The 24,883-nt window shown below is 62.4% G+C and overlaps 1 protein-coding gene across 6 annotated transcripts; it reads left to right on the forward strand.

Moving 5' to 3' along the window:
* Positions 1 to 966: 966 nt before the first annotated feature.
* Positions 967 to 15,275, forward strand: ZMIZ2 (zinc finger MIZ-type containing 2). 6 transcript variants are annotated; one of them, XM_082692115.1, is made up of 19 exons: positions 967 to 1,070; positions 6,827 to 6,961; positions 7,104 to 7,218; positions 7,427 to 7,629; positions 7,778 to 7,970; positions 8,170 to 8,418; positions 8,586 to 8,741; positions 9,330 to 9,407; positions 9,604 to 9,772; positions 10,365 to 10,509; positions 10,598 to 10,808; positions 11,218 to 11,323; positions 11,436 to 11,593; positions 12,025 to 12,092; positions 12,356 to 12,424; positions 12,651 to 12,895; positions 13,254 to 13,423; positions 13,509 to 13,748; positions 14,353 to 15,275. In XM_082692115.1, the coding sequence occupies exons 2-19, from the start codon at positions 6,912 to 6,914 to the stop codon at positions 14,458 to 14,460; spliced, it is 2,733 nt and encodes a 910-aa protein (XP_082548241.1). In that variant the 5' UTR covers positions 967 to 1,070; positions 6,827 to 6,911; the 3' UTR covers positions 14,461 to 15,275. The 6 variants fall into 6 exon arrangements, with proteins under 6 accessions (XP_082548241.1, XP_082548244.1, XP_082548245.1 ...); XM_082692116.1 differs by having other exon boundaries at positions 1,017 to 1,070; positions 6,738 to 6,961; XM_082692114.1 differs by lacking the exon at positions 967 to 1,070 and adding an exon at positions 1,300 to 1,430.
* Positions 15,276 to 24,883: the final 9,608 nt, after the last annotated feature.

The raw sequence follows: 24,883 nt of genomic DNA on the forward strand, positions 1-24,883 counted from the left end.
AGAGCATCAGAATCCCCAGGTACCTGCTCCCCACTTCATGTGGGCAGCTCTCCATAGAGCCTTCCCCCAGCCTACACTCGCCCCACTCTCTGGCCTTGCTTTCTTTGTCGTCCTTACCCTGTCCCCCAAGGACACACGGCAACTTCTCGAGCCTCCACTGGGGCTGAGGCCCGGAGCAGGGCTCAGAGCCCAGACCAGAGCCTGGCACACAGCAGGCCCCATACCCAGCGAGTGGACGGCTCTCGAAGCAACAGGGCACAGGTCCAGCCGGCCTTAGGGGAGACATGTCCGCAGTGCCGAAAACCCTGGCGAGCCCCGAAAGGACAGCGGACGCAGCAGGCGCGGCCCACCCGCCGGACAGTGTCGGCGGCCTGGAGGAGGACGCAGTCCCGGCCCCGCCGCACGTGCGCGGACCTCGAGGACACGGGCCGTCCCAGGATGAGCGCTGCGCGACCCCTGGCTGGGAGCCGGGCCCGAAGGCACAGGCCCGAGGAGACCCAGACGCCTGTGAGGGCGGCCGGCCCCGCTGCGCCCGAGACGTGCCCCGTCCCGTGCCTGCGACCAGAGATCACACCGGCCGAGCGCGGCCTCCCTGAACCGGCGGCAGAAGCGCGCGGGACAGCTGACCGGGCGAGAAGGGGCCGGCGGGGCAGACAGGAAGACTCCACCGCTACGGCTCGGCCGCGACCCTGAGGCCCAGCAGCGGCGACCGTCAGCCCGGCTTTCCCTCCGGGCCCCGCCCCCTCCAGAGGCCCCGCCCCTCCGACCGGCCTCCCTCTGACAGGTCCCGCCCCCGTCAGGACCCGCCCCCCGACCGCCCCCTTTCGAATGTCCCGTCCCTCTGGCCGGCCCCCCTCTGACAGACTCCGCCCCCCGCCAGGCCCCGCCTCCGACAGGGCCGCTTCCACCAGGCTCTGACACCCTCTTCTGACAGGCCCCGCCCATCGGCAAGCCCCGCCCCCGCCGCCCGCCCCCGCCGCTCCATTCGGCCCCGCCCTTCCATCAGGCCCCGCCCCGGAGGCTAGCGAGCAGGAAGCGCAGGGGGCTCCGCAGACGCGGCGTTCGGAAAGGTGTGGAGGGTGCGGAGGGCGCGTGTGGTGATCCCCCGCCGCCCGCGCTGCCTGCCTGCCCCCGGCCGGCCTGGGCCTGCCGCTCCGGCCTGCGCAGGCCCGCGGCCGCCCCGCGCGCGCACGACTTCGGCTCGGGGCTCCACTGCTCTGGCCTGGAGGCGGGGCCGGCGCGCGGCGTCATGCATATGCATGAGCGGCGCGGCGGCTCCATTGTGCCCTCGGAGCGGGCGGCGGCGCGATGGCGCGGGCGGCGGCGGCAGCGGCCCGGGGGCAGCGGGCGGCGCGGAGGGCGGGCTGAGCGCATGGAGCGGCGCGGGCCGGGGGCCGCGGCGGCGAGAGGCCGGGCCGGGCCAGGCGAAGGTGAGAGGGCCGGGGGGGGGCGGGGGCGGGCGGCGGGGGCGGCAGGTGCGGCAGGTGCGCGCGGCGGGCAGGTGCTGCGCCCGGGGCCCGGCGCTGCGGCGCCTCCGCCGGGCTCGGGCCGGGTTGGAGGCGGCCCTGCCGCCCACCTGCCGCACCTGCCTCGTGCGCGTCGTGCGCTTGGGCCCACCGTCCTCGCGCGCGCAGGGCGACACTCACCTGAGCCTTTGTTGGGGCAGCCGGAAGCCGGCCGAGCGCCCGGGGGGTGTGCGCGGCCCCCGCGACCTCCTGAGCTGGGCGGGTGACCCGGGGCCCTCGCCCCACCTGGCTGCGCTGCCTCCACGCCGCGCTTGGTCGGCGGGCTCGCCTTCCGGGCTGGTGCTGGGCGGTGCGCTCCCACCGGCGAGGCGATGTGGGACCCGCGCGGGTCTGCCCCGGGGGCGGCGACGCGGGCTGACCTTTCAGCCTCCGGCCGTGGTTTCCGTGGGGACACCCCTTTCCTAACCCGACGTGCTCACGCCCAGGCGGGAGGGTCACCTGCTCCCCGGACCTGCCCCCTTCATCCTCCTCTTTCTCCCTCTGCGCTGGCCCCTGCCGCCGTCCTTTCTCCGCTTACGATCTCCTCCCTCCCTGCCTTGGTCCCCTTTCCCCGCTTCCCTGCTCCCCCTTACCACCCCCTGACATGCTCTCTCCCTGCCCTGCTCCCGGACTTGCTTCCCCCCTGCCCCTCCCCGCCCCCCCCATCCTTCTCCCACCCTGCCCTGCTCTCTTCCGGATAGTTGCAGAACACCCGTGTCCCCCTCTGTAAGTCGGTTGTGTTATCTGAGATCTGGCAGGGACATACACAGAACATGTGACTTGGTCTGTAAGAGGGTGGTGGATGCAGAGAGGGTGAACACAGACTCACCCACCAAATCCTGGCGTGCTAGAGCCAGAGGGCCTCTGTTGAAGGGGCTGGAGAGGGGTAACAGGATCCCGGAGGGGGGTCTTAGCCTCACCCTCTGGGTACTGGGCCTGAGGACTTGTCATGCCCAGGGGCTCGCTACAGGCTGGGAGTAGAAGTCAGGGAGGAGAGGAAGGTAATGAAGACCAGGCAGCCAGACCTCCCCCTGAAGTGTCCAGCGGTAGCTGCCCCCACTACAGGGGTCAGGGCTGAGAGTGTAAAGGTGGGCATGTGTCCTCCCCTTTCCTCAGTCCCAGGGTGGCACCAGGTACCCGTTGTACACATTGTAAACTGAGGCTTGGAGCAGTGAAATGCTCTAGCTGCTCTCCGAAGTGTCCCGCGTCTGGTCTGTGGGTAGATGCTCGTTCTTGGGGATTTGGGATGAGTGTTGTGACCTCACATGGAGAGCGTCAGGACTTCAGCTCCCTGAGCATGTGAGTCCCCGCCTTGTGTCGTCCTGCCTCCCTGGAGCCATCATTTCCACCCTCTCAGAGCCCAGTAGAGCCCAGGCTCCGGTGTCCCTCTGGTCGGAGACTTTCCCAGGAACTACGGGCTCCCGGCGTCCCTGCTCTGGGACTGTGGAGTAGGCCTCTCCTCCTGAGGTCAGGTGGCTTGTCATGGGGTGTGCTGCTCCTGGGTGACCAGGCAGCAGGGACAGAGTGGAGGTGGAAGAGGGGTGACCCACATTAAGGTCTGCCTCTCGTTGGGACGCAGGAGACTGGGTGCATCTGCTCTGAGCCCCTGGGGAAGAGGGGTCAGAGTAGTGAGTTTTCTGTAGCTCTTTTTCTGGAGGAAGATGTGACCTGACCCATAGAAAGCCGTGGGGCCTTCTAAGCTAGCCGTATGCCGGGTTCTGCCCAGGGTTCCTGGCTTCCTGCTGGAGCTGCATACGGGAGAGCCTCTGGCCGCCAGAAGCCCCCAGAGGCCTGCTCAGGCCTCCTTGCACGTATGCACGCGCACACACACATACACACACACACACACACACGGGCTTTCCCAGCTCTGCCTTCCAGGCCTGGAAGTGAGAAGAGGGTCTGGGCTCAGAGCTCCCCTCTCCCTCTGTCAGGAGCAGAATGACATGGAGAGTGTGGGTCTTCTCAGGGAGGAGACCAGACTTGGTCTGGCAGGAAGTCACACACACACACACACACATACACACACACACACACACACACACCCGTACACACCCATACACACCCATACAGCCACACGAGCAGTCAGCTCGGGGAACTGGAAACATCTGTGGTCTCGTTCACAACAGAGAAGTCTTGGGGGTGGAATTCCCCCAACCCATGGGACGTAGGAGTCTGCCAGGGTCCCCAGGCCCGTGGAGTCCCCGCCCCGCCCCCGCATCCCTGGCTCTCAGACTGGGGTTCCTGTATCAGCAGCGTCCTCACCCATGGACCCATTAGAAATGTGGTCTTCCGGCTCCAGCTCTGCAGGTGAGTCTGAAGTCCCGGAGGCCACGCTGGGGAAGCGGGAGCTCGGAGCGGAGCCCTCCAGCCCCAGGGACTCCGGCCACTGCTTGTGGGACCAGAGCAGGCCCAGCCAGACCCACCAGCTTGGAGGAGGGATGGTTGCCGTGGGCATCCCTGTGGAGACAGCGGGCTGGGTGGTGGCAGTTCCTTCTCTGAAGTTTAATTTTGGGGGAATTTTGGATTCACGTGTGGCTGTAAAAAACACCCCTGTGTCCTTTACCCGGCTTCCCTGGTGATGCCATCTTACAGAGCTGTAGGACATGTCCCAGCAGGAGGCCAGGTGGCACCAGGCAAGATACAGACACGGCCTTCCCCACCTTGTGTTCACACCTGTCTCCCTCCTCCCCACCTGGCCACGCGCTCTGCTCTCGGGTTCTGGGATTCTGTCATCTCAGGAGTGTTACGTAAAGGGAACCCTACATGTGGAATCTCTTGGGACTGGCGTTTCCCACACAGCATGTTCCCCCGAGATCCCTGCGGGCTGCTGGCAACACGCACATACAGGTTCTCCTGTGACCGGACGTTTACAGTTTTCAGAGATGAATGTTCAGAAGTGATATCTCTGGTTAGTGGGGTGGCTGTGTGCTTTGTTTTACGGGAAGCCGCAGAACTGTGGTCCAGGGCGGCTGCCCCTGGTCTGTTCCCAGCCACTGTGGGGATGAGGTCCGGGTCTCCTTGCCTGGCTGGTGCTGGCACTATCCTAGCGGCTCCAGGGGGGGTGCGGCCAGCGCTCCCAGCTTTACTCTGCCCGTGCCTGATGGCCCTGATGTTGGACCCCAGCTCTGTGGATTGGACCCCAGTTCCGAGCACTGACTCACTGTCCCTACCGCCTCATCAGTGAAATGTCTGTTCTTCTGCCCAGTTTCTGGGTGGGTTTTTTGGGTTTTGTTTTTTTGGGTTATTTTGAGTTTTGAGAATTCTTTATATATTCTAGATGCTAATGCTTTGTCAGGGACGGTGGCTCTTGAAGGCAGCGCCTGGTCCGTAGCTTCATCTGGTCTGGGCTCTGCAGACAGGTTCTCGGTTTGCTCTTCTACGGTGTGTGCTTTCAGTGTGTTGTGGGAGGGCTCTTGGCTCTGGATCCCGAAGATTCACTCCCAGGTGTTTCCAAAGGGTTTACAGCTTGTGCTAGACATTTGAATCTGTGGCACATTTTGAGTTAATTTCTGTATGCGATGGGAAGATTAGGGTTTGGTTTTGTTTTGTTTTTTGCTCGGGAATCCAGCGTCTCTGGCACCTCATGTTGAAATGGCAGGTTTCCTCCAGTGCATGTTTTCTGTACCTTCATCAGAGACCAGCTGGTTCTCTGGTCTGTTCCACTGACCTACTGGCAGGTCTGTCCATCCGTACCTCCCACCCCCATCCCAATCCTGGAGTTGGACCCGTAGGGACCAGCCTTCCCTTGCCTGGTCACAGTGTCCTGGCTCCCACGCTTACCTCTGCCCAGAGTCTAGGGGTCTAGAGCCTTCCAGACCCACTAACCCCCGCTTTTTCTGGCCCCTGTTTCCTGAGTGGGGCCTGGTCTGGCGGGGAAGGGAAGCAGAACTAGCTGTAAGGTGGACAAGCCCACTTGTCTCTCCCTCCCCGTCTCGCCCGGCCCCGGGCCCAGCCACGCTGCAACTCCAGGACGCATGTACCTCTGTGCTCGGTGGGGGAGGCTCCGGATCGCAGTCCCCACTGCACCCCATCTCCCCTGGGCCCCCGCTCAGGGACCCACCCCCCACACCCCTCCAGGACTGTATTTCCAGAGGACATGACCTTCTGGAGGTGCCTGGGCAGCACTCAGGAATGTGAGTCTCGGGGCCAGGTGGGTGCTGGAGCCACTTTCTCACTCCTGGGCCTGAAGGACGCCCCGAGAGTGCTGAAGTGGCAGGACTGAGCCACCGGAGGTTAGCCTGGCACAGGTGATGTGTCTGTGTGCATGTGTGAGGCCTCGCAGCCCCAGAAAGGCAGCGATGCTCCGGGACAGAATGTCAACGTCCAGAGGGCAGGGTGTAGCCTCCCCACCCAGGACCCCCAGGGTACCCCCTGAGGACCATCACCAGCCTGTGTCTGCGCGGAGACCAGGCAGAAGCACGTGGCCCCAGCCATGCCAGCAAGGGTCTGGACTTGCTTTTGGGGGTGTTGGAGGATGTGAGTGGCCTAGCCCTCCGTCACCGGTTTTTCTGAGACAGTAAATGGGAGAGAGTGAGCCTCACGGGGTAGGAGAAAGCCCCCAGCATGGGCACACGGGTCCTGCAAGCATTCACTAGCCCTGCTGCTGTGTTCCCATTGGCCCCTTGCCATGTCCATGGGCACCTGCCAGCCCTCCGCCCGTGGCTGTGTGTGTGGATCCCTCCCCTTTTAGGAACTCTGTCCGGTGGGTCAGGTCTGCCTGCCTGGCCTTGTGCCCACATCAGTCCCAGATGGCACCCTTGGGCCCCAGAGCAGCCCTTGGGGGACTTGCTGCTGCAGCGGCCTGCCATCCAGGGCAGGAGGGAGGGTGGAGGGTGGCTGAGCTCACACCCCCTGGTTACCAGCGCTCCTTCTGCAGCGGGCAGGCCTCGGAGCGTGAGCAGATGGTGCCCCCGGGTGCTCCTCTCCAGCCTTCTCTCTGGCTTTGGCCTTGACCTGCCCCCCTGGTGCTTTCTTGAGGGCTTCTGGCAATCAGGTCCTAGATGCTCCCTGAATCTTACAGATATCCAGGCCTTTGTGTGGGAGGACCAGCGTGGAAAGTATTGGGGTTCAGAAAGCCTGCTTCCAGAGCTGGTCCAGGTCCTGGCCAGACAGGGTTAATGCTGGCTTCCAGGCTGGGGTTTGGGGCTGAGGCAGGCAGAGGATGGGCAGGGCAGGCAGCGCAGGGCAAGGTGGCCCTGAGACGCCGTTGTCACCCTGCCCTCCCTCTTTCAGCACAGCGCCAGGGGGCCTCAGGGCTCCCTGCAGGCTGCCGACAGCCCCTGGCTGCTTCTCTGCTGATGTCCTCCCTCCTGTTCCGACAGCCAGAGCAGCTGAGTCCCACATCACCAGCAGTGAGGACCACTTCCTGCCACCTACAGATCTGGCCTTTAGGCTGCTCTGAAGCCAATGAACCCCATGCACCCCGTGAAACCCGCCCTGCCCCCCACGCCACACGGGTGAGTGGGGCTCCTGCTGCTCTCCCTCCTCAGGCCCAGGGGTGCGGGCCTGGTGGCGGGGCGGGACCTTGCTGCTCCTGCGCTCAGCCTCCCCAGCAGGGCGCTCCTGACCTGGGCCTCTCACCCGCCTCTCTGCTCCCAGTGATGGTCCGTTTGCTTATGAGGCAGTGCCTTGGCAACAGAGCGCCACTCAGCCCGCAGGATCGCTGTCCGTGGTCACGACCGTGTGGGGCGTCGGCAACGCGGCCCAGAGCCAGGTGAGCCCGCGCCTGCCCCCCTCCTCAGGGAGAAATGGAGTCTTCTGGTCTTCATGCCATTCCTGCCCTGCATCCCATCCCTGCTCTCCTCCCCTCACCTCTGCCCCCCCTGCCCCGCCCCCACCCCCGCTGCCAGGCCTCTCCTTGGAGCAATCACATGAAGTAAGTTGTGTGGATGGTGCTCACTGGTGGTTCTTGTTCCCCGTAGGTTTTGGGGAACCCCATGGGCCCTGCAGGGAGCCCCCCTGGCAGCTCCGTGATGCCCGGAGTGGCCGGCAGCGGCTCTGCCCTGAGCTCCCCGCAGTGCCTTGGACAGCAGGCGTTTGGTGACGGCGCCACCAGCAAGGGCTTTGTGCCGCAGGGGGTATATGGCCGCGGGGGCTACCCCGGCGGCCCCGGCTTCTCCGCTGGGTAAGCAGGACCCCTCCCCTGGCTGCACTGCTGGGGGCCCCCCCAGGGCTGTGTGCACGCAAGCGGAGCCCCAAGAACTACCGTGTGGCTCCCCCCAGGTGATGGGCAGCAAGCGCTGCTGAGCCCGGCCCTTATGTGTCTTCCACAGGTATGCGGGCGGTCCGGGGGGGCCCGGGGGCCTGGGTCTGCCCTCACATGCCACACGACCCTCCACCGATTTCACCCAGGCAGCGGCGGCGGCTGCGGTGGCTGCTGCTGCGGCCACAGCCACGGCCACCGCCACGGCCACTGTGGCCGCCCTCCAGGAGAAGCAGAGCCAGGAGCTGAGCCAGTACGGAGCGGTGAGGCCCGGCCGCTCCTCCCGGAGCGCCCACATGTGCTGGTCTGGAAAGCAGGGACCGGTTGGGCAACCAGGGTCAGGGTCTGGGGACGGGTGCGCAGTGAGATAAAGTGGGGGGAAGGGGTGAGGCACGGTGGGGGTCCCTGGGTGGCACCCAAGGTTGGGGGTTGGCCTGAATGGCTCCTGTCTTCTCTTCCCAGATGGGGGCTGGGCAGGCTTTTAACAACCAGTTCCTGCAGCACGGAGGTCCCCGGGGGCCCAGCGTCCCCAGCAGTATGAATCCTGCCGCCGTGGGAGGGCTGCTGGGCCCCTCTGGCATGAACCCCACCCGGGCAACAGGCATGGCACCCCTGTACGCAGGGCAGCGCCTGCCCCAGCACGGGTACCCCGGGCCTCCCCAGGCCCAGCCGCTGCCCCGACAGGGGGTCAAGAGGGCCTACTCCAGTGAGGTGAGCGTCCGGACCACCCTCATCCCAGTTGCACCCAGAGCTGCAGCGGGTGCGGCCGTCCGCAGAAGGGAAGCGGCCACGCCGGATGGGGTGGGCACCATGTCCTCCCTGGGAGCTGACTTCCCCAACAGCCGTTGCCCTAGTACAGTGACCTTTCTGTCCCTCAGGTTTACCCCGGGCAGCAGTACCTGCCAGGAAGCCAGTACACACCTGGCGCCGGGCAGCCTCCCACCCCTTCCTCCTACCCTGGGCACCGGCTGCCCCTGCAGCAGAGCGTGGCCCAGGCCCTGCCCGCTGCTGGCCCTGCAGGATTGCACTACAAGGTAGGGTTGGGCCCTCTGGCCCACCGCACCCCCGCAGGGCCCTGTGCTGGGCCCTGGCCAGGCTGATGAGGGAGCTGGCCCGGAGGGATGAGAGTGAACAGGCAGCCCGGAGCTCTGCGGGGGTCCCAAGCAGTGTGGGGATCCAGTTCTGAAAGGATTCTCTGCGGGATGTTTGTATCTGCTCAGAAAATCACTGTAGGGAGCAGGCGGGGCAGGGGGCAGGCCCCCAGGCCACTTGATTGTCTTTTAGGGCACAGCGACCACATTCCCTCTGCTTGCTGGGGACGGGCCCATCGGGGGCATGTGGGTAGGAGGAGGTGTGTTTTTTCAGCCTCTCCCTGGCTCTCCTGCGACCCTTCTAACTTGGGGCGTGAGTAGTCTATCTCTGTTCCTGGAGTAGTAATGTCATAAATTATGAAAGCACTATGAGCCCTTGTCGATTACTTGCTGAAGGAAGAGAGCCTCCAAAGAAGAGACTAGAGGCCAGTGCCCCTGTGTGCGGTAGGCACCCTGCCCCCAGCCCCCTCCTTGGGTTAAGTGCCGGGGCCAGGTGGGGGCCCTGGGCGCATGCACTTTTCTCTCCTACAGCCCACAGAGCAGTTCAACGGGCAGGGCGCCAGCTTCAACGGGGGGAGAGTCAGCTACAGCCAGCCTGGCCTGAGTGGGGTACGGGCAGACGGGCGGGAGGCTCACGGGGTGGGCCCATGGAGAGAGGGCGCCCAAGCAGGAGGAAATTGGGGGTGCCCAGCCAGAACCCTCTGGGACTGCCCTGTTCAGTTCTGTCCTCACTGTTCCCGCGGGTGCTCCAAGAACAAACTTCACCCCCCACCATTCCACCTTGACCATTTGCTCACCCCCACAGCCCACCCGTTCCACCCCTGGCTACCCCAGCTCCCCACTGCCGGGGAGCCCCACGCCGCCCATGACTCCCGGCAGCAGTGTCCCCTACATGTCTGCCAGCCAGGAGGTCAAGTCTCCCTTCCTGCCCGACCTCAAGCCCAGCGTGAGCTCCTTGCACCAGTCTCCCCCCGGTGAGTGTCACTTGTTCTCAGCTTGCTTGGGCTGGGGTCCTCTGGGGACATGAGGGTTGGGGGCCCATACCCCTGTCTTTCACCCGTAGACGTCTTAGCGGATTTTTCAAGGTGTGGATCTTCTCTCTAGAAAAACATGCATGCGCACGAAACTCTGGATCGTTTTAGGGAGTCTATGCATCCCCTGAAGTCTTCTCCCGGCTAGGGACCCCCTGGTCCAGGGTAGACTGCCAGCGCAGAACCCGAGGTCCTAGAAACCTAGCTCAAGCGTGGGGATGGTGAAGGGGGTCCATTCACACCTCCGCAGCCTTCCACCCTCCCGAAAGCACCAGTGGCACCCTCTTTTTCTGGGTCTGGGGCACGATCTCCAGTCATAATTTAGGGGACCCTGGGCCAGGTGCCTGAGGCAGGATGGAACAGCGGGATCCCAAGATCCTGGGGCCCCGGGAGAGATCCTGCCCACAGCCCAAACCCAAGGTGGGGAAGGAGGGGCCCTGCTCCCCAGCCCACATCCCTGCGGTAAGGGGTGCGGGGGGAGGGGGGTCATCCTCCATGCCAGCTGCCGGCTCACGCCAGCGTGGCCCGCTCCCAGGCAGTGGCCCCTGTGATGAGCTGCGGCTGACCTTCCCCGTGCGCGACGGGGTGGTCCTGGAACCCTTCCGCCTGCAGCACAACTTGGCCGTGAGCAACCATGCCTTCCAACTGCGTGACTCCGTCTACAAGACGCTAATGCTGAGGTGAGCTGGCGCCAACCCATTGTGCAGCCCCAACCCCTGTACCCGCGCCCCCGCCGGCCTGTCCTTACTGTGCGCCCGGCCCGCGCAGGCCTGACCTGGAGCTGCAGTTCAAGTGCTACCACCACGAGGACCGGCAGATGAACACCAACTGGCCGGCCTCGGTGCAGGTCAGCGTCAACGCCACCCCGCTCACCATCGAGCGCGGCGACAACAAGACCTCCCACAAGCCCCTGTACCTAAAGCACGTGTGCCAACCGGGCCGCAACACCATCCAGATCACGGTCACGGCCTGCTGCTGCGTGAGTGCCCCCGCACCTCCCCTCCCTCCGCGTCAGTCCCGCCCAACCTGTCTCATCTCCTGGCCCCACAGCGGTGTGGAGCCACCTCCCTGCTTCCCAGCGAGGCCCGCACCGCGCAGGCAAATGGAGCGCTCCTGCTGACCCTGTCTCCCCGCGAGGAGGCTCAGCAGGCCCCCTGGCTCCCCATCCTGAAAGCCTCGCTGGGACTCACCGGGGCGAAGAGGGGCAGCCGGGCACGCCCCAGCCGGCTCCGGGGGTGGTCACGGGACTGCCATAGGCTGGGGGCTCCCAGATGCCGGTGTTCTCCCCGTGGCGGGCTCCCCGGATGGGCGGGGCCAGCCTGCAGCATGGGGGCTCCAGAGCAGGGGAGACTCTCCGCTGCAGTCCTGACCAGCCCCTCCCGCCACAGTCGCACCTGTTCGTGCTGCAGCTGGTGCACCGGCCCGCCGTGCGCGCGGTGCTGCAGGGCTTGCTCAAGAAGCGCCTCCTTCCTGCTGAGCACTGCGTCAGCAAGAGTGAGTGGCCCTGCTGGGGGTTGGGGGGGACAGTGGGCGGCCCACATGGTCCCTTGGGGCTGTGGCGCCAGCGGCAGCCCCTCCGTCTAGCCCTTTGCCCTGTCGACACCAGTAAAGCGTAACTTCAGCAGCGGTACCATCCCCGGCACACCCGGGCCCAACGGCGAGGACGGCGTGGAACAGACGGCCATCAAGGTGTCCCTCAAGTGCCCCATCACCTTCCGCAGGATCCAGCTCCCTGCCCGCGGCCACGACTGCCGCCACATCCAGGTGGGTGGTCCCTGTGGAGCTCTGCCAGGAATTGTGACAGTTGTTCTCTGTCGGCCCTCCCCTGTCTCCGAGGACAGTCACTGCTCCCCTGCATTCGCGGGGTCTCCTCTCAAAAGGCGATGAGGCCGCGGGTGCGGTCCTCCCGAGGCTCCAGGAGCGACCCCTCGGATCCCCAACACTCCGCCACGGGGTCTCCTTGGACAATGCGTCCTGGACGCGGCCCTTCAGCGCAGATGCCCAGGCCTTTGGCCTCGTGGCTTCCCAGTCCCTATGAGGACTGTCTGTTAGGAGGGGCGCCCTGGGGAAAGCCTGGCACGTGTGGCTTCTCCACACATGAGCAGATCAGCCCAGAAGCATGCGGCTCGATCGTGTGGTACGGCCAGGTCGCCCCCGGCCCCCGTGTGAGAAGCCACCTGTCCTGCCCCCCACAGTGCTTCGACCTAGAGTCCTACCTACAGCTCAACTGTGAGCGGGGGACCTGGAGATGCCCCGTGTGCAAGTGAGTATTCCTGAGACGCCCTCATGGCGGCCTGGGGTGCAGGACGGTCCTTGTCAGAAGCCGTCCGCTCCCCCTGCAGCACCAGAAAATACCCAAGTCCGGTTCAGTGGTAGCCGCCCAGACGAGAATGCTGTGGCTCAGGGCAGAGACCTCATACACGGGGTCCCCTTCCTGAAGATCATCTCCCACGGGGTGGTCTCGGGCACAGTGATGGAGCGGAGCAGTGACAGGCCTCCGAGCCCCATCCTCTTGGTTTCCGACAGCAAGACGGCGTTGCTGGAGGGGCTGGAGGTGGACCAGTACATGCTGGGGATTCTCATTTACATTCAGAAGTAAGTGTCCGCCCCTTGCTCGGCTGCGGTCGGCAGCAGTTAATCTGCAATTGGCAGCAGGCAGCCCCAGGATGGCTGCGAGGCACCCCCCACCCCGCTGCTTTGCCATGGCCGTAACCCACAGCCCCCCACCCCGGGCCCGTGGAACGTGCCGGGTGGCCACAAGCCTTGGAGGCTGGGAGAGGCAGCAGGACAACTAGTGAGTAGTGCATGTGTCCCCGGCCAGCTCTGACTATGAGGAGATCACCATCGACCCCACGTGCAGCTGGAAGCCCGTGCCCGTGAAGCCTGACGTGCACATCAAGGAGGAACCTGACGGGCCCGTGCTGAAACGCTGCCGCACCGTGAGCCCTGCGCATGTGCTCATGCCCAGCGTCATGGAGATGATCGCGGCCCTGGGCCCCGGGGCTGCCCCCTTCGCCCCCCTGCAGCCCCCGTCGGCCCCGGCCCCTGGCGACTACCCCGGCCAGGGTGAGTACGGCGGGCTGGGCCCAGGGACGCGGCTGCCACAGGCCAATGGTCCGTCCTCTTCAGACCACTGCAGCACTACCACGCAGGTCCCGCACCTGGGGCCTGCTGGGGACGTGGCCGTGGGGGTGGGCGGTAGCTGAAGATCAGGGACCTTCTGCCAGCTTGCTTCTGGGGCGTCTCTGACGCCACGTGTGGGTGTGTTTGGGTGAGGCGGGTCCCAGAGCAACGTCTGTGATGAGAAGTGCCCTTTCCTGTGAGGTCTGGCACTACCTGTGGGAGACCACTGGGGTCGCCCCTCCCCAGACCACTCCACCAGCGCCAGCTCCCAGGCCTCACCTAGGACCGGCTCTACTCTCAGGTTCCAGCTTCCTGGGACCCGGGACCTTCCCTGACTCCTTCGCGCCTGCCGCACCCAGCACCCCAGCCCTTCCTGAGTTCACCGCGGGGCTGCCCCCCAGCTCCTATCAGTCTGACCTTCCCAGCAGCCTCCTGACACCAGAGAAGTCTGCCCCCTGTCTCCCAGGGCAGGTCAGTGCCGCCAGAGGGTTGGGGGGCCAGCTCCCAGGGAGGGGGACCCAGGGCCATCTGACAAGGTTCTTCTCTCCTTCCTCAGATGGCACCAGCGGGTCACCTGGACCCGTCCCACAACCCTGGGCCACAGGGGCTGCATGCTTCCAGCCTTGGGGGGCCCCCAGGGCCCCAGCTGCACCATCCAAACCCTCCCCCAGCATCCCGGCAGCCCCTGGGCCCAGTGAGCTCGGGCCCCATCGGCGAGCTGGCCTTCAGCGCGGCCACAGGCGTGATGGGGCCCCCCATGTCTGGGGCGGGGGAGGCCCCTGAACCAGCCCTGGACGTGAGTACAGGCCCCATGCTGGGGAGCGTGTGGGAGCTGGGGCTGGGGAGGACGGCATGCACATCGTCCCCAGGGTCCACATGCTTCATAGAAGGGAGAACGCCGCTGCCCCAGTGACTTCCAGAGCCAGGAGAGCTGGGCAGGTAGTATCAGCCCTGGCGAGGAGGTCGGGCACCTGCTGTAGCGGCGGGGTTGGCTCTGGGGACTGTCTAGCGCCCAAGAAGACTGGGCTTGGAACTGACCACACTGGCGCAGGGTGCGGGCTGGCCTGTCTGACTCCCCTTGCTGGGTGAGCCAGAATCGGTGTGTGAAACGCAGGTAACCATCCTCGACCTGAATAACCCAAATTCCCTGAAGTTCATGATGAGGGGAAGTTAGAGCCGCTCCGAATAGTGAGTCGCGGGCGCCGGCGAGCCCACCCCCTGTGCTGCCCTGCCGGCACCACGCGTCCCTGGCTGGCCTTGGACAACCCATGTGCAATGATTCCTGCTCAAAGAGCAGCCTCCGGCAGGGGGAGGCCCTATGCAGGCTGAGGGTCAGGGTCCCATGCAGGGCCGTGGTGGGTCCGAGGCGGGAGCCGCTGATGGCTTTGCTTTGTCCCCAGCTGCTCCCAGAACTGACCAACCCGGAGGAACTGCTGTCCTACCTGGGCCCGCCTGACCTCCCCACAAACAACAATGACGACCTGCTCTCTCTCTTCGAGAACAACTGATCCCTTAGACCCCACCCAGCCAGGCAGGTCACGCAGACAGACATCATCGTGCCCCACCCCTCCCCACCTGTGGACCCAGAGCCAGAGCCAGGGCCGGGCCAGCCGCCTGGCCCCTGACACTGAAAGCATCTGCGCTGGGTGGGAGGGAGCCGCGGGTGGACCCCCTAACCCCTCCTCTCCAGTGGGGAATGGGGTTTTACTAGATGCTCAGCCCTGCCCCAAGCCACCGCCTGGTCCCACCCCCACCCCAGCTTTGTCCCGCCCACACACACCTGCTACCCTGGCCTCACGCCTTGCCCCGGTGCCCCCGGTCCTGCCTGCTCCCAACAGCCTGCATCTTGTCCAGCACTGACCCTTCTGTCTCAACAAGCCCTTTGCTCACGGGCGAGGAGCAGGGCTACTCTGTCCTGAGTCCGAGCTCGCAGTGGGAGTGGGACCCTCTTCCCACCGGAGGGTCCAGGCTAAGGCTGCAGGGCGGGGCGCTCCAAAGCACAACGATGTACATAACATAGGGACATTGTGGGTGTGGACGGCCCATCCCTTCAGTGGGGGTGGGGGTGGCTGCAGGCTTCGGCCCAAAGGGCTGGGCGCGGAGACCCGCTCTGTGTACAGATTCTCCAGCGGGCTGCTCCTCTGAGGTCCCCTTTTCCGTGAAAGTGAAGAATCAGTCCCGCTGTTTTTTTTAAAACTGCCTTTCCCGTGTCCACCCTGAGGCCAAGCCAGGTGGGGGAGGAGGAGCCACTGCCCCCACTGGCCCAGGGCCAAGTTGTGTCCCCTGTCTGCCCATCTCTATTAAAGGACTCCCTCACCGCGGGCCTGCCGGGTCCCTCCTTCATGCCAGCCTGCGTTCTCCACGTGGGCGGGGCTCTGTTCCTAGCCCAGACCCAGCTGTTCCCGCCTCATGGTAAATTTCCCTGTCTCTGGAATTTTCCAAGTTGGCTTCTGCCAGAGAACTATTTTGTGAAGTGTCACCAGGGCCAGGAGACACATCTGCCACCCTGTCACCTTGTGTGGGTGTGCCTGGGGCAGGGAGCCAGCTGTCGAGTCCGGGGCCTCGCGAAGGACCAGGGCTGAAGGCCGGGCTGGCTCCAGACAGCAGCTCCAGGAGGCCCATGGAGAGTGGCCCTGGGCTCCCGGGCCTGCACAGCCCCCTCCAGCTGTGTACCAGCTGCCTGGGTGGCCTTTCCCTCCTGGCCCAGCAGGAGAGGCTGATGCGCCTTGCAGTGGGGAAAGGGGGGTGCCCATAGGGCCCTGGAAGTTCGGGGGGGTGGGGTCCAGGGCAGGCAGGCCTGGGTGGCTTTACCCACTTACAACTGGGGACCCCAGATGTGGACCTTCGTGCCTCCGCAGCCTGTTTCTGGCTGAGAGGGCAAAAGCACGCTCTCAGTGCTGGCTGGGATTGGGGGGGTGGACAAGGAGGCCCAGGGATGAGTAGGGCCTGTCCAGAGTTCTGTCTGTCATCCGTAGCCAGGCTGGGGTTGGGGAGGAAGCCAAGAACGGGTGCCACACATGCTGTGGTTTCTGGACATCCTCCTGGGTGCTGCTGGGCACAATGGAGAAATCCGGAGATGAACCAGCGTTCACCCACAGGAGGGTGGACCCAGGCCACGACAGGACAGCAGGGGAACAGGGAGCACAGCGCCGTGGGGAGCACGCAGTGAGGGAGCAGGATGCAGAAGTCCATGTATCTCAGTACAGCTTGACACCAGACACGGGTTTCCCAGGGGTCCCACGTCCGTGCCCCTGGTCAGGAAGAAGGTGGGGGTGTGGATGGGCTGCCCACACCACTTCCCCGCGGGGTGGCACAGGAGTGCACTCGGGGACGGGGGAGGTGCCAGTGACGTTTGGCTCCTCAAGGGGAATGCTGTCTTCTCAGCTGCCACCTTACACCCATCAGTCACATCCTCCCGTGTGCTGCGCGCACCACTTCAGATAAGTGGACCGCGGACCAGATGCACGCGGGAGCAGAGCCCTGGTGCAGAAATGGAAACCAACCACGTGCCAGGCCTGTCCCTTACTGCTAGGAATGAAGCTCAAGTTTGCTAACAGCATCGCTGCAACAATGTGTCCCATTTCAGGGAACAGTAACAGGTGGTAAAGTTAAGCACTGGACAGCCTGGGGGTGGGAGAAGGAATCGCAGGTGAAATCAGGAGCCATCCTGAGACGCAGCGGCGCGCCCACCTTCAGAGGTGCTGCGAGCGCAGTGTCACGACGACATGGGACAGCTGTGAGCGTCTGCAGTCCAGGAGTTCACTTTACCTCACTGCCCACTGGAAGGAACTAGAAAAAAACACACGAGGCAAAACAGCAGAAGGAATGAAGACATGACAGGTGTGAGACCAGAAATGTAGCAGCGAATCCAGGCAAGCGAAACTTCGGTTTGACAAAGTGACTCAGGTCAGAAGTGGGGCTGGAGCAGCTGTCAGAGGGACAAGAAGGGGGTCCCCCGTGAGCTGCCAGCAGTCAGACACGTCCCCGCGACCGTGAGAGCACAGAGCACCAGCCCGAGAAGCAGTGGACAGCACAAAGAAGAGGGTAGAGACCCTAGCCCAGGACCAGATGCTACCAGATGTTGGGGCAATCAATGTCCCTGTCCCCATGGCCCCTCCCCACTGGCATCCTCACCTGGTCACCTCCCAAGTTGGGCTGATCACAGGGACCCATCAGGACCATCAGGTGGTGGATTCTGGACAGGACCAAGATGTTTCAGGGTCCTGGGACTACAGATGCCTTCTTAGTCAGGGGTCATCAGTCACTCGCCCAATCTGTTTGAGCTGAGGATCAGTGAATCGCCCCGATGCCAAGGGCACTAGGCTCCGTGATGTCACGTGCCCATCCCCATCCCCTGCAGCCACCTCTGCCTCTGCCACCAGGGACTGGCTTCACGTGGTCTTGAACTCGTCAGTGGAGCCACAGGGCTGCACCCCACCTTTAGCCATTGGCTACACCACTGGCTGTGATGCTGTGGCGGGGGGGTGGGATTTGTGGATGCCCCTCCGAGCTCCCTGCCTCCTGCTCAAACCCTTCCCGTGTCCGCTTGCCTCAGCTCAGGCTGCAAGTGCCCACAGGCCACTTACTGGGGGGGGAAGAATTCAAGACAGCCATCCTGAAAGGGACACCGAGGGCCTTGGAGAAGGCTGGACATGGGCAGACACAGCTCCAGAGTGATAGGCCCGTCCCCTTGGAGAGCCTTGCTGTCTAGAGCGGCTGTTGCTACGGAGCAGAGACCAGAGCCTCTGAGCCCTGCTCTTACTGATGCCACCGGAAGGCCCCAACCACACTCTCTGGTGGCAGCTAAGGGGCCCGCGGCCAGAGTGGGGTCAGGAGTGCTTCCCAACACAGGGAACAGGTACCAGAAGGGGGCAGGTGTGGGTTGGCCTTAGGATCATTCTCCACCCTGCCCACGACCCACCTGACCACTCTCCGGCCCTGCACCTGCCACACTGGCCACCCGTAGGGTTTTCCAGGGTCCTCCACATCCTACCCACTGCAGGCTTTGGCTGACTCGCCCCTGCCGCGGGGAGCCCTCTGCTGCTGCTCCCCTCCACCCCATGGCTGCCTCCCTGATCCCCATCACAGCTAATCAATCACAGCTCAGTAGTGATCATTTTCTGGTATTTTATTTAAAAACACTTGAGCCTTGGGGCGCCTGGGTGGCTCAGTGGGTTAAAGCCTCTGCCTTCAGCCCAGATCATGATCCCAGGGTCCTGGGATCGAGCCCCACATCTGGCTCTCCGATCAGCGGGGAGCCTGCTTCCCTTCCTCTCTGCCTGCCTCTCTGCCTACTTGTGACCTCTGTCTGTCAAATAAATAAAGAAAATCTAAAAAAACAAAAAACAAAACAAAGCAAAAAAAAACACTTGAGCCTTTGCACATAGCACAGGGAGCACCCGCATAAGCCCTGGGTTGAGGATGGCTGACATTTTGCCAGTCTGGCCTGCTCCTTCCGTCTTACCACGCGGCTGCATTTTTTATGCCCCTGCGGGTTTAGTGGCCGCTGAGTTGGGAAAGTCCGATGCAGATGAGCTGCTCAGCGCGCATCTTGGAAAAGCAAAAACGTTCCCTTATGGGAGCACCCTCCTTACCGGGGCAGGGGAGCCGCGTTCCACGCCGTGCTCCCTCCCGGCCTGGCTTCCCAGCACCTCCTGTAACTGCATCCAACCCCAGATGCAGTCCAGGTCACACTTGGGGCTGGTCGTTATGTCTCTACACTCTTAACGTGGGAGAGTCCTTGCCGTTTTCCCCTTACACCAATTTTCCGAACGATTCAGGCAAGTTGCCTCGAAGCAAGTCCAAGGGTCACTTTCTCCTTCACCCCTGTGTGTTCTGTCCCCTGTCCCCTAAAAGGGACGTCTAGAGCTTGACTACATTCTGGGTCAGATGAGCATTGCTACCCACCTTTCCTATGAGACTGTGAGCTCCGTGGGAACAGACCTCTTTTGTGTCCTGATTTATCCCAAAGCCAACACGTTTGTCCAAGAGATTAACCTGGGCAGACAGGGGCAAGTAGGAGCGGGCTGCCTGCGGTCCGCATGCAGGGGTTGCTGAGCACCCAGCACCCTCACGGGCGCCCCCATCTGCACCTCCCCCCACACTCCCAGCCTACCCTGTTGCCGGCTGAGCACCTGTGCCCTGCAAGGTCGCAGTGGGATGGTCAGCAGGTGTCTGGCAAGCATCTGCTGAGATGAGGACTGGCTCCCAGCACAGGCCCCCCAGCCCACTCTTGGAGACCCCGAGCAGGGTACCTCCTGTCCGCTCCGCAAGGAGTGGCCCTGCTCTTTGGCGGGACTCGCTGAGCAGGGGACAGGCTCCACACCCAAGGGCCACCTTCCAGTGGAGGGACCCCGGTGGGAGCAGGCAGAATGGTGCTGCCTCTCCTTCCTGAGCACTGACTCTGGGGCACTCTCCTCATGTGCTGAGGTCAGTGGCACCCACACAGCGGGAGCCCGCCAGCCTCATGAGGTGACCTGTCGCAAAGCCAAACCAGGGCCTGAGATCCTGCTTTCTGGCCCTCCACCAGCCTGCTTTTCCAGCTTCCCCTGTCACTGGCCAGTGGGTGGCCGGGGGGTGGCCGGTAGCCATCTGCCTCTGGGTCCTTGACCCATCCCCCCCCCCCACCGGGAGCCCAAAGTAAGACGAGCCCACAGTGCCACTCATGGAGCTCAGCTGCCAGAGTCATGGTCCCCCAGAGCTCCTTGCGACCAGGAAAGCCTGCTTCTGTACAGTAAACACCCTCTCATGGCAAAAAAAAGTAAAAATAAAAATAGGGGCGCCTGGGTGGCTCAGTCAGTTGAGTGTCTGCCTTCAGCTCAGGTCGTGATTCTGGGGTCCTGTGATCGAGTCCCGCAAAGGGCTCTCTGCTCAGTGGGGAGCCTGCTTCCCCCATCTCTCTCTGCCTACTTTATTAATAAAAAATATTAATAAAAGTGGGTGCCTGTGTGGCTCAGTCAGTTAAGCAGCTGCCTTCGGCTCGGGTCATGACCCTGGAGTCCTGGGATCGAGTCCCACATCAGGCTCCCTGCTCCATGGGGAGTCTGCTTCTCGTTCTCCCTCTGCCTGCTGCTCTGCCTACTTGTGCTCTCTATCTCTCTGTTAAGTAAATAAAATCTTTAAAAATAATAATAATGATTATAATAAAAGTAAAGCCCCAGAGCCGCAGGAGCTCTCAGTCAGTGCCAGCGGGAATGCCAGATGGGGCAGCCACTCTGCAGGGCAATTAGTGTCGGACAAAACCGCAGCCTCTTCACGTCTGCGGCAGCTGGGCTCCTTGGTATTTACCCAAAGCAACTGAGAACTTGTGTCCGCATCGAACCCAAACACAGGTGCTGACAAACAGTGTTGGCAAAACTCGGATGCATGTGATATCCTTCGGCGGCCGAGAGGGTAGCCCCTCCGCCTGTCCAGACAGGGGACTCCCAGCAGCGCGAGCGGGGGGAAGTCGTGGAGATGCCAAAGTCCGGCTCTGAGCAACAGCCCCGGTCTGAGGAGGCTCAGCCTGCGGGATCCCAAGTCTGACCTTCTGGAGAACGGGCAGGTCCGGAGACTGCAAGGATCGGCTGGGGGTGAGCAGGGGCTGGGGGGCGCCGAAAGGGCTCTGCGGTGGACACAGGCAGGGCGTTTGTCCACAGCCACAGGGAGCCCTGAGGTGCGCCCCGGGCTCTGGGTGAGAATGGCCCATCTGCGCGGCCCATCCCTTGTCACTAGCGCCTCCCGCTGTGGGGACGTGAGTGGTGGGCGCAGGGGGAGCCTGGGGGAAAATCTCCATCTGAAGCTTCCACCCAGTCTTGCTGTACATGTGAAACTGCTTGAAAAATGTCTATTTAAAGAAATCTGCTCAAAAGTTGGCCTTTTACGTATTATTTGTAATTCCCAAATACAATTCTCACGGATCGTCATTGACTTTTTAAAACCAACCAAACGGCCCCAACAGGCGGCAGGGGAAGGACACGCAGTCCGCACCGCAGGGGTCCCGGTTCGCGCAGTCGCACATCTGATAAAGGGTTAATACCCAGAATGTGACCAGAGCCCGACACCTCGACAGGGCACCTGGGGGTCTCAGGTGGTAAAGCGTCTGCCTTCGGCTCAGGTCATGATCCCAGGGTCCTGGGATCGAGTCCGGTGTCTGGCTCCCCGCTCAGCGGGAAGCCTGCTTCTCTGCCCCTCCCCCTGGCCTGCGCGCATTCTCTCTCTCAAATAAATAAAATCTTTAAAAAAAGAAACAAACAAACAAAGAGCAAGCAAACAATCCAATGAAAAAAATAGGCGGAGGACTTGAGCAGACGTTTCTCAGAAGAGGACACAGACGGCCGACCCCGGAGAGGATGCGCGGTGTCTGTGACCATGAGGACAATCCCAAACAAAACCACCACCTCGCCCCTCACAGCCACCAAATCAGAGAAACAAGCAGGACACAGCAGGTGCTGGCGGGACCTGGAGGACCTGGGTTGGTGGCTGTGGCCACGAGGCCACAGTGGCAGGAAACAGCATGGCGGTTCCTGACAGAATGAAACCTAGGTTAACTCTGTGGCCCAGTGAGAGCCACTCGGGGTCATGCACCCAGAAGGACCAACAGCAGGGACTCGGCCACGTTCACAGCAACCAGCGGCGGGAAGCACCCGGAGTGTGCATCCACAGGTGAACCGATGAACAAAAGAGGGTGTGTCCCTGCCATGGGACATCACGCAGCCACAAAAAGGAAGGACACCTGCGACACTGATTTGTCCCTGGGGACACGACGTGGCGTGAAATGAGCTGGTCACAGAAGGACATAGTCCCACCTACAGGAGGTATCCCAGAAGCTGCAGTAAGGGACAGTGGGCGGAGCAGGGGGCAGGGGTGTGGGGGGGGGTGGGGACTCCGTGTTGGCGGGGCACAGACGGAAAGTTCTGGAGATGGAGGGTGGGGGTGGCAGCGTGAAATGAATGCGCTCCGTGTGGTGGAGCTGTCCACACCGGCTGAAGCAGCGAATGTCCTATTGTGTGTGCGGCACCAGAGCCCTCTGTCTGGTTTACTTCTGGGACCAGGTGTGCTGGCAATGAGCAGGTGACCCGGGCCCAAGAGACCAGGTGTCACCCGCCTCTAGCTCCTGCCAGCTGTGTGGCCTTGCTGAGTCTCATCTCCCTGGGGAAATTACCAGCGTCCACTTCGAAGGACTGGTGGGAGAACTCCACACTGACCCCAAGAACGGCACCGAACACTCCCTAGAGCTCTGAAAGGACTCAGGCCTCAGTCCTCTGGGTTTGGTTACTGTACCTCCTTCTCTGTTGGAGGGATTCCCCACCTCGTGAGTCCCGGTGGGAGGCTGTGGGAAAGCCCCAGACCCCAGTAGCCTCCGGTGACCTGGGCCATCTGGGATCCACGCAGCAGACACCTGGCTCCACCTCCAAAACGCAGCCTGTCTGGAGGCTGAAGAAGCAACTGGAGGGCCTCCCCCAGCCCTGGAGGGTCTGGTCCTCCCTGTGCCACTTGCCGGCTCAGGATGCCCAGTCCCTTGTCTGCTGCCGGCCGTCCATCTCCCCGGAGCGCCCTCTCACCACCTCATCACCAACAGAATGCAGGGGGCTCGGTGGTGGTGTGCCCAGGCCCAAATATCCAGTTTACCGGATTACTGCACAGAGGGCGACCGCCTCTGGGAGGCTCGGGAGAAGCTGGGAACAGGACTAATAGGCGGCATCACTCCCAGCCTGCGATTTCCTTCTCTCCCCTTCCCCGGTCTTCCGGCAGCCCAGCCGGATGAACTGGGACATGAACTTGGGAGATATGGAGCGGGGGAGAGGCGCTATCTGGAGCCCTGAGCTGACCAGCCTGGGGACGGCAGGAGCCAAGTCCCCAGGGCCCCTGTCATGGCCTTGTGGGCCCTATGGCTTCTCATGTAGGCTTGTGTTATTTTATTTGTACCAGCTGATACTTAATTTATTACATTTGTCTTTCTAAAAACATAAATCTAAAAACAAACACATAACTCTTTAGCTGGCAAACCATCTTAGTCTGCTTGTGAGTATAGCAGATTTGAAATTGTTCAAATACACCTTCAAATATTTCAACAGCCTTTCTAAATTTAATCTATCTGGTTTCCTTTTAAAGTCCTTATTTGGCCAAAAATAACAAAGAAAATCTCCCTTAGTATTAAATAAGATGAACTTCTAAATATGCTGAACGTAAAGTTGTCTTAAAAATGTGAAGACACAATACATAACATTTGCAGGATTTCAATGCGCAGGTCTGAACTGGAAATTTCAATCAACTTGTAACTACACATTTGAAAATGCAGTTTGGGGTTGGGGACAGCGAGTTCCTAAAAGTGGGCACGAGGTCCTTTGGGGACGCATCCTTGCCTGCACCCCTTTGCTCACAGGCCGGGGGGACGCACAGTATGCCATCTCACAGTTCTCTTTCTCTGAACACCGTTAACCAGGGGGCGCCTGGGTGGCTCAATGGAGCATCTGCCTTCGACTCAGGTCATGATCCCAAGGTCCCGGGATCAAGCCCCACATCAGGCGGACTCCCTGCTCAGTGGGAACCTGCTTCTCCCTCTCTCTCTGAAGCACCCCTGCTAGTGCTCACTTTCTCTCTCTGTCAAATAAATAAATCTTTAAAAAAATAAATAAATAAGGCTCCTTAACCATGACACAATCCTCAGGTCCGCAAATGTCTCCTCAGTATCTGGTGGTGTCTATGCCTGCGGGGCAGCCAGAGGACCTCCGTCTCCTTTCCAGGCTCACCAGCCCAGGGAGTGGGTGCGGACAGGGGTACCTGCTGGGATGGCATTTTCCACACAGCTCCCTGACTCCGGACTTCCCGGTCAGCTCGATCCCCTGACAGCACATAGGCGCTGGGCTCTGCCCTAGACCCTCAGTGCCTAGACAAATTCCCCTGGGAGCCACTGTTGTGGGCATCCCCCCTTGCTGTTGGCCTGCTCTGAATCGAACTGTGGGGTGGTCCCTGCGGCCCCGAGTGGAGGACCCTGCCTCATTCACGGGGCCAGATGCCAGCCACCATAAAGCACACAAGTGTGTGGGGCTGGTGAAGCAGAGGTCGGGGGGCCTGGGTGGGAGCAGCTTGAGGGGCAAAGTGAGGCAGGAGTCTGGGACGTGGCAGTGCCAGCTATCCCTGCAAGCGAGTTCAGAGTGGTGGGTTGGAAGGAGGCAGGCCACACACGTAGGTCGGGCCTGGACAGACAGCAGCCTGGAGAGGACAGACAGGTCAGGGAAGAAAGCGAGGGTGCTGATGGCTCTCAGCAGCCTGTCGAGGTGGGTGGGAGTAGAGGCAAGCTGCCTATCCCTCGACCACGTCCACAGGCAGGCTGACTCTCCAAAGCTGGGAGAGCCAGCTGACACCCACGTGGGCACAGGCCCAGGCCCGGCCGTCGGGGGGACTCGTGGACAAGCCCACCAGGGAGACGCACCCAGAGCCAGCTCTTGTGGGCCCTTCCACTCAGCACACGGAACTGCGGGCCTCACCTGGGCATTGATTCAACACACCTTTACTGAGCTCTATTCTGAGGGGTGTTCTCAGGCACCCAACTCCAGGAGAGCTCGGGAAAGTGTCCCAGGGAGGACCCAGCACAAAGTGAGCTTTGCAGGTGGGGAACAGGGAGGCCCTGTGTAGGCAAAGGGTGAATCCTGCAAAGCCAGGGGGGCAGTGCAGAGAAGCTCAGCTGGCAGGAGGACCGTCCACCAACAGAACCGGAGCACAGGCCGGCTGAGACGCGGCCATGAAGGGCTGCTTCCATCTATCCTGTGTAGTTTAGCATGGGAGTTACAATTTCAGAGGATTTGAGAATGATCATTCTGGAAGTCCCTGGAAAAACTGGGGCCCAATAATCAGGCAGGGCGCTGCTGCAAAAGGCCAAGCAGGAGCTGTAGCTGTGGGAAGGCCCAGGGAGGGAGGGAGGAGGAGGTGGAGGAGGCGGCAGCGGCAGCC

The sequence above is a fragment of the Mustela nivalis genome, assembly GCF_964662115.1.
Source record: "Mustela nivalis genome assembly, chromosome: 12".
Classification (NCBI taxonomy): domain Eukaryota; kingdom Metazoa; phylum Chordata; class Mammalia; order Carnivora; family Mustelidae; genus Mustela; species Mustela nivalis.

Excerpts from the sequence above, each read along its gene's own strand:
- ZMIZ2 (XM_082692115.1), top strand. The coding sequence starts at position 6,912 with ATGAACCCCATGCACCCCGTGAAACCCGCCCTGCCCCCCACGCCACAC. Across the intron at positions 7,219-7,426 it reads GCAACGCGGCCCAGAGCCAG|GTTTTGGGGAACCCCATGGG; the intron begins GTGAGCCCGCGC and ends TGTTCCCCGTAG. Across the intron at positions 10,510-10,597 it reads TACAAGACGCTAATGCTGAG|GCCTGACCTGGAGCTGCAGT; the intron begins GTGAGCTGGCGC and ends CGGCCCGCGCAG.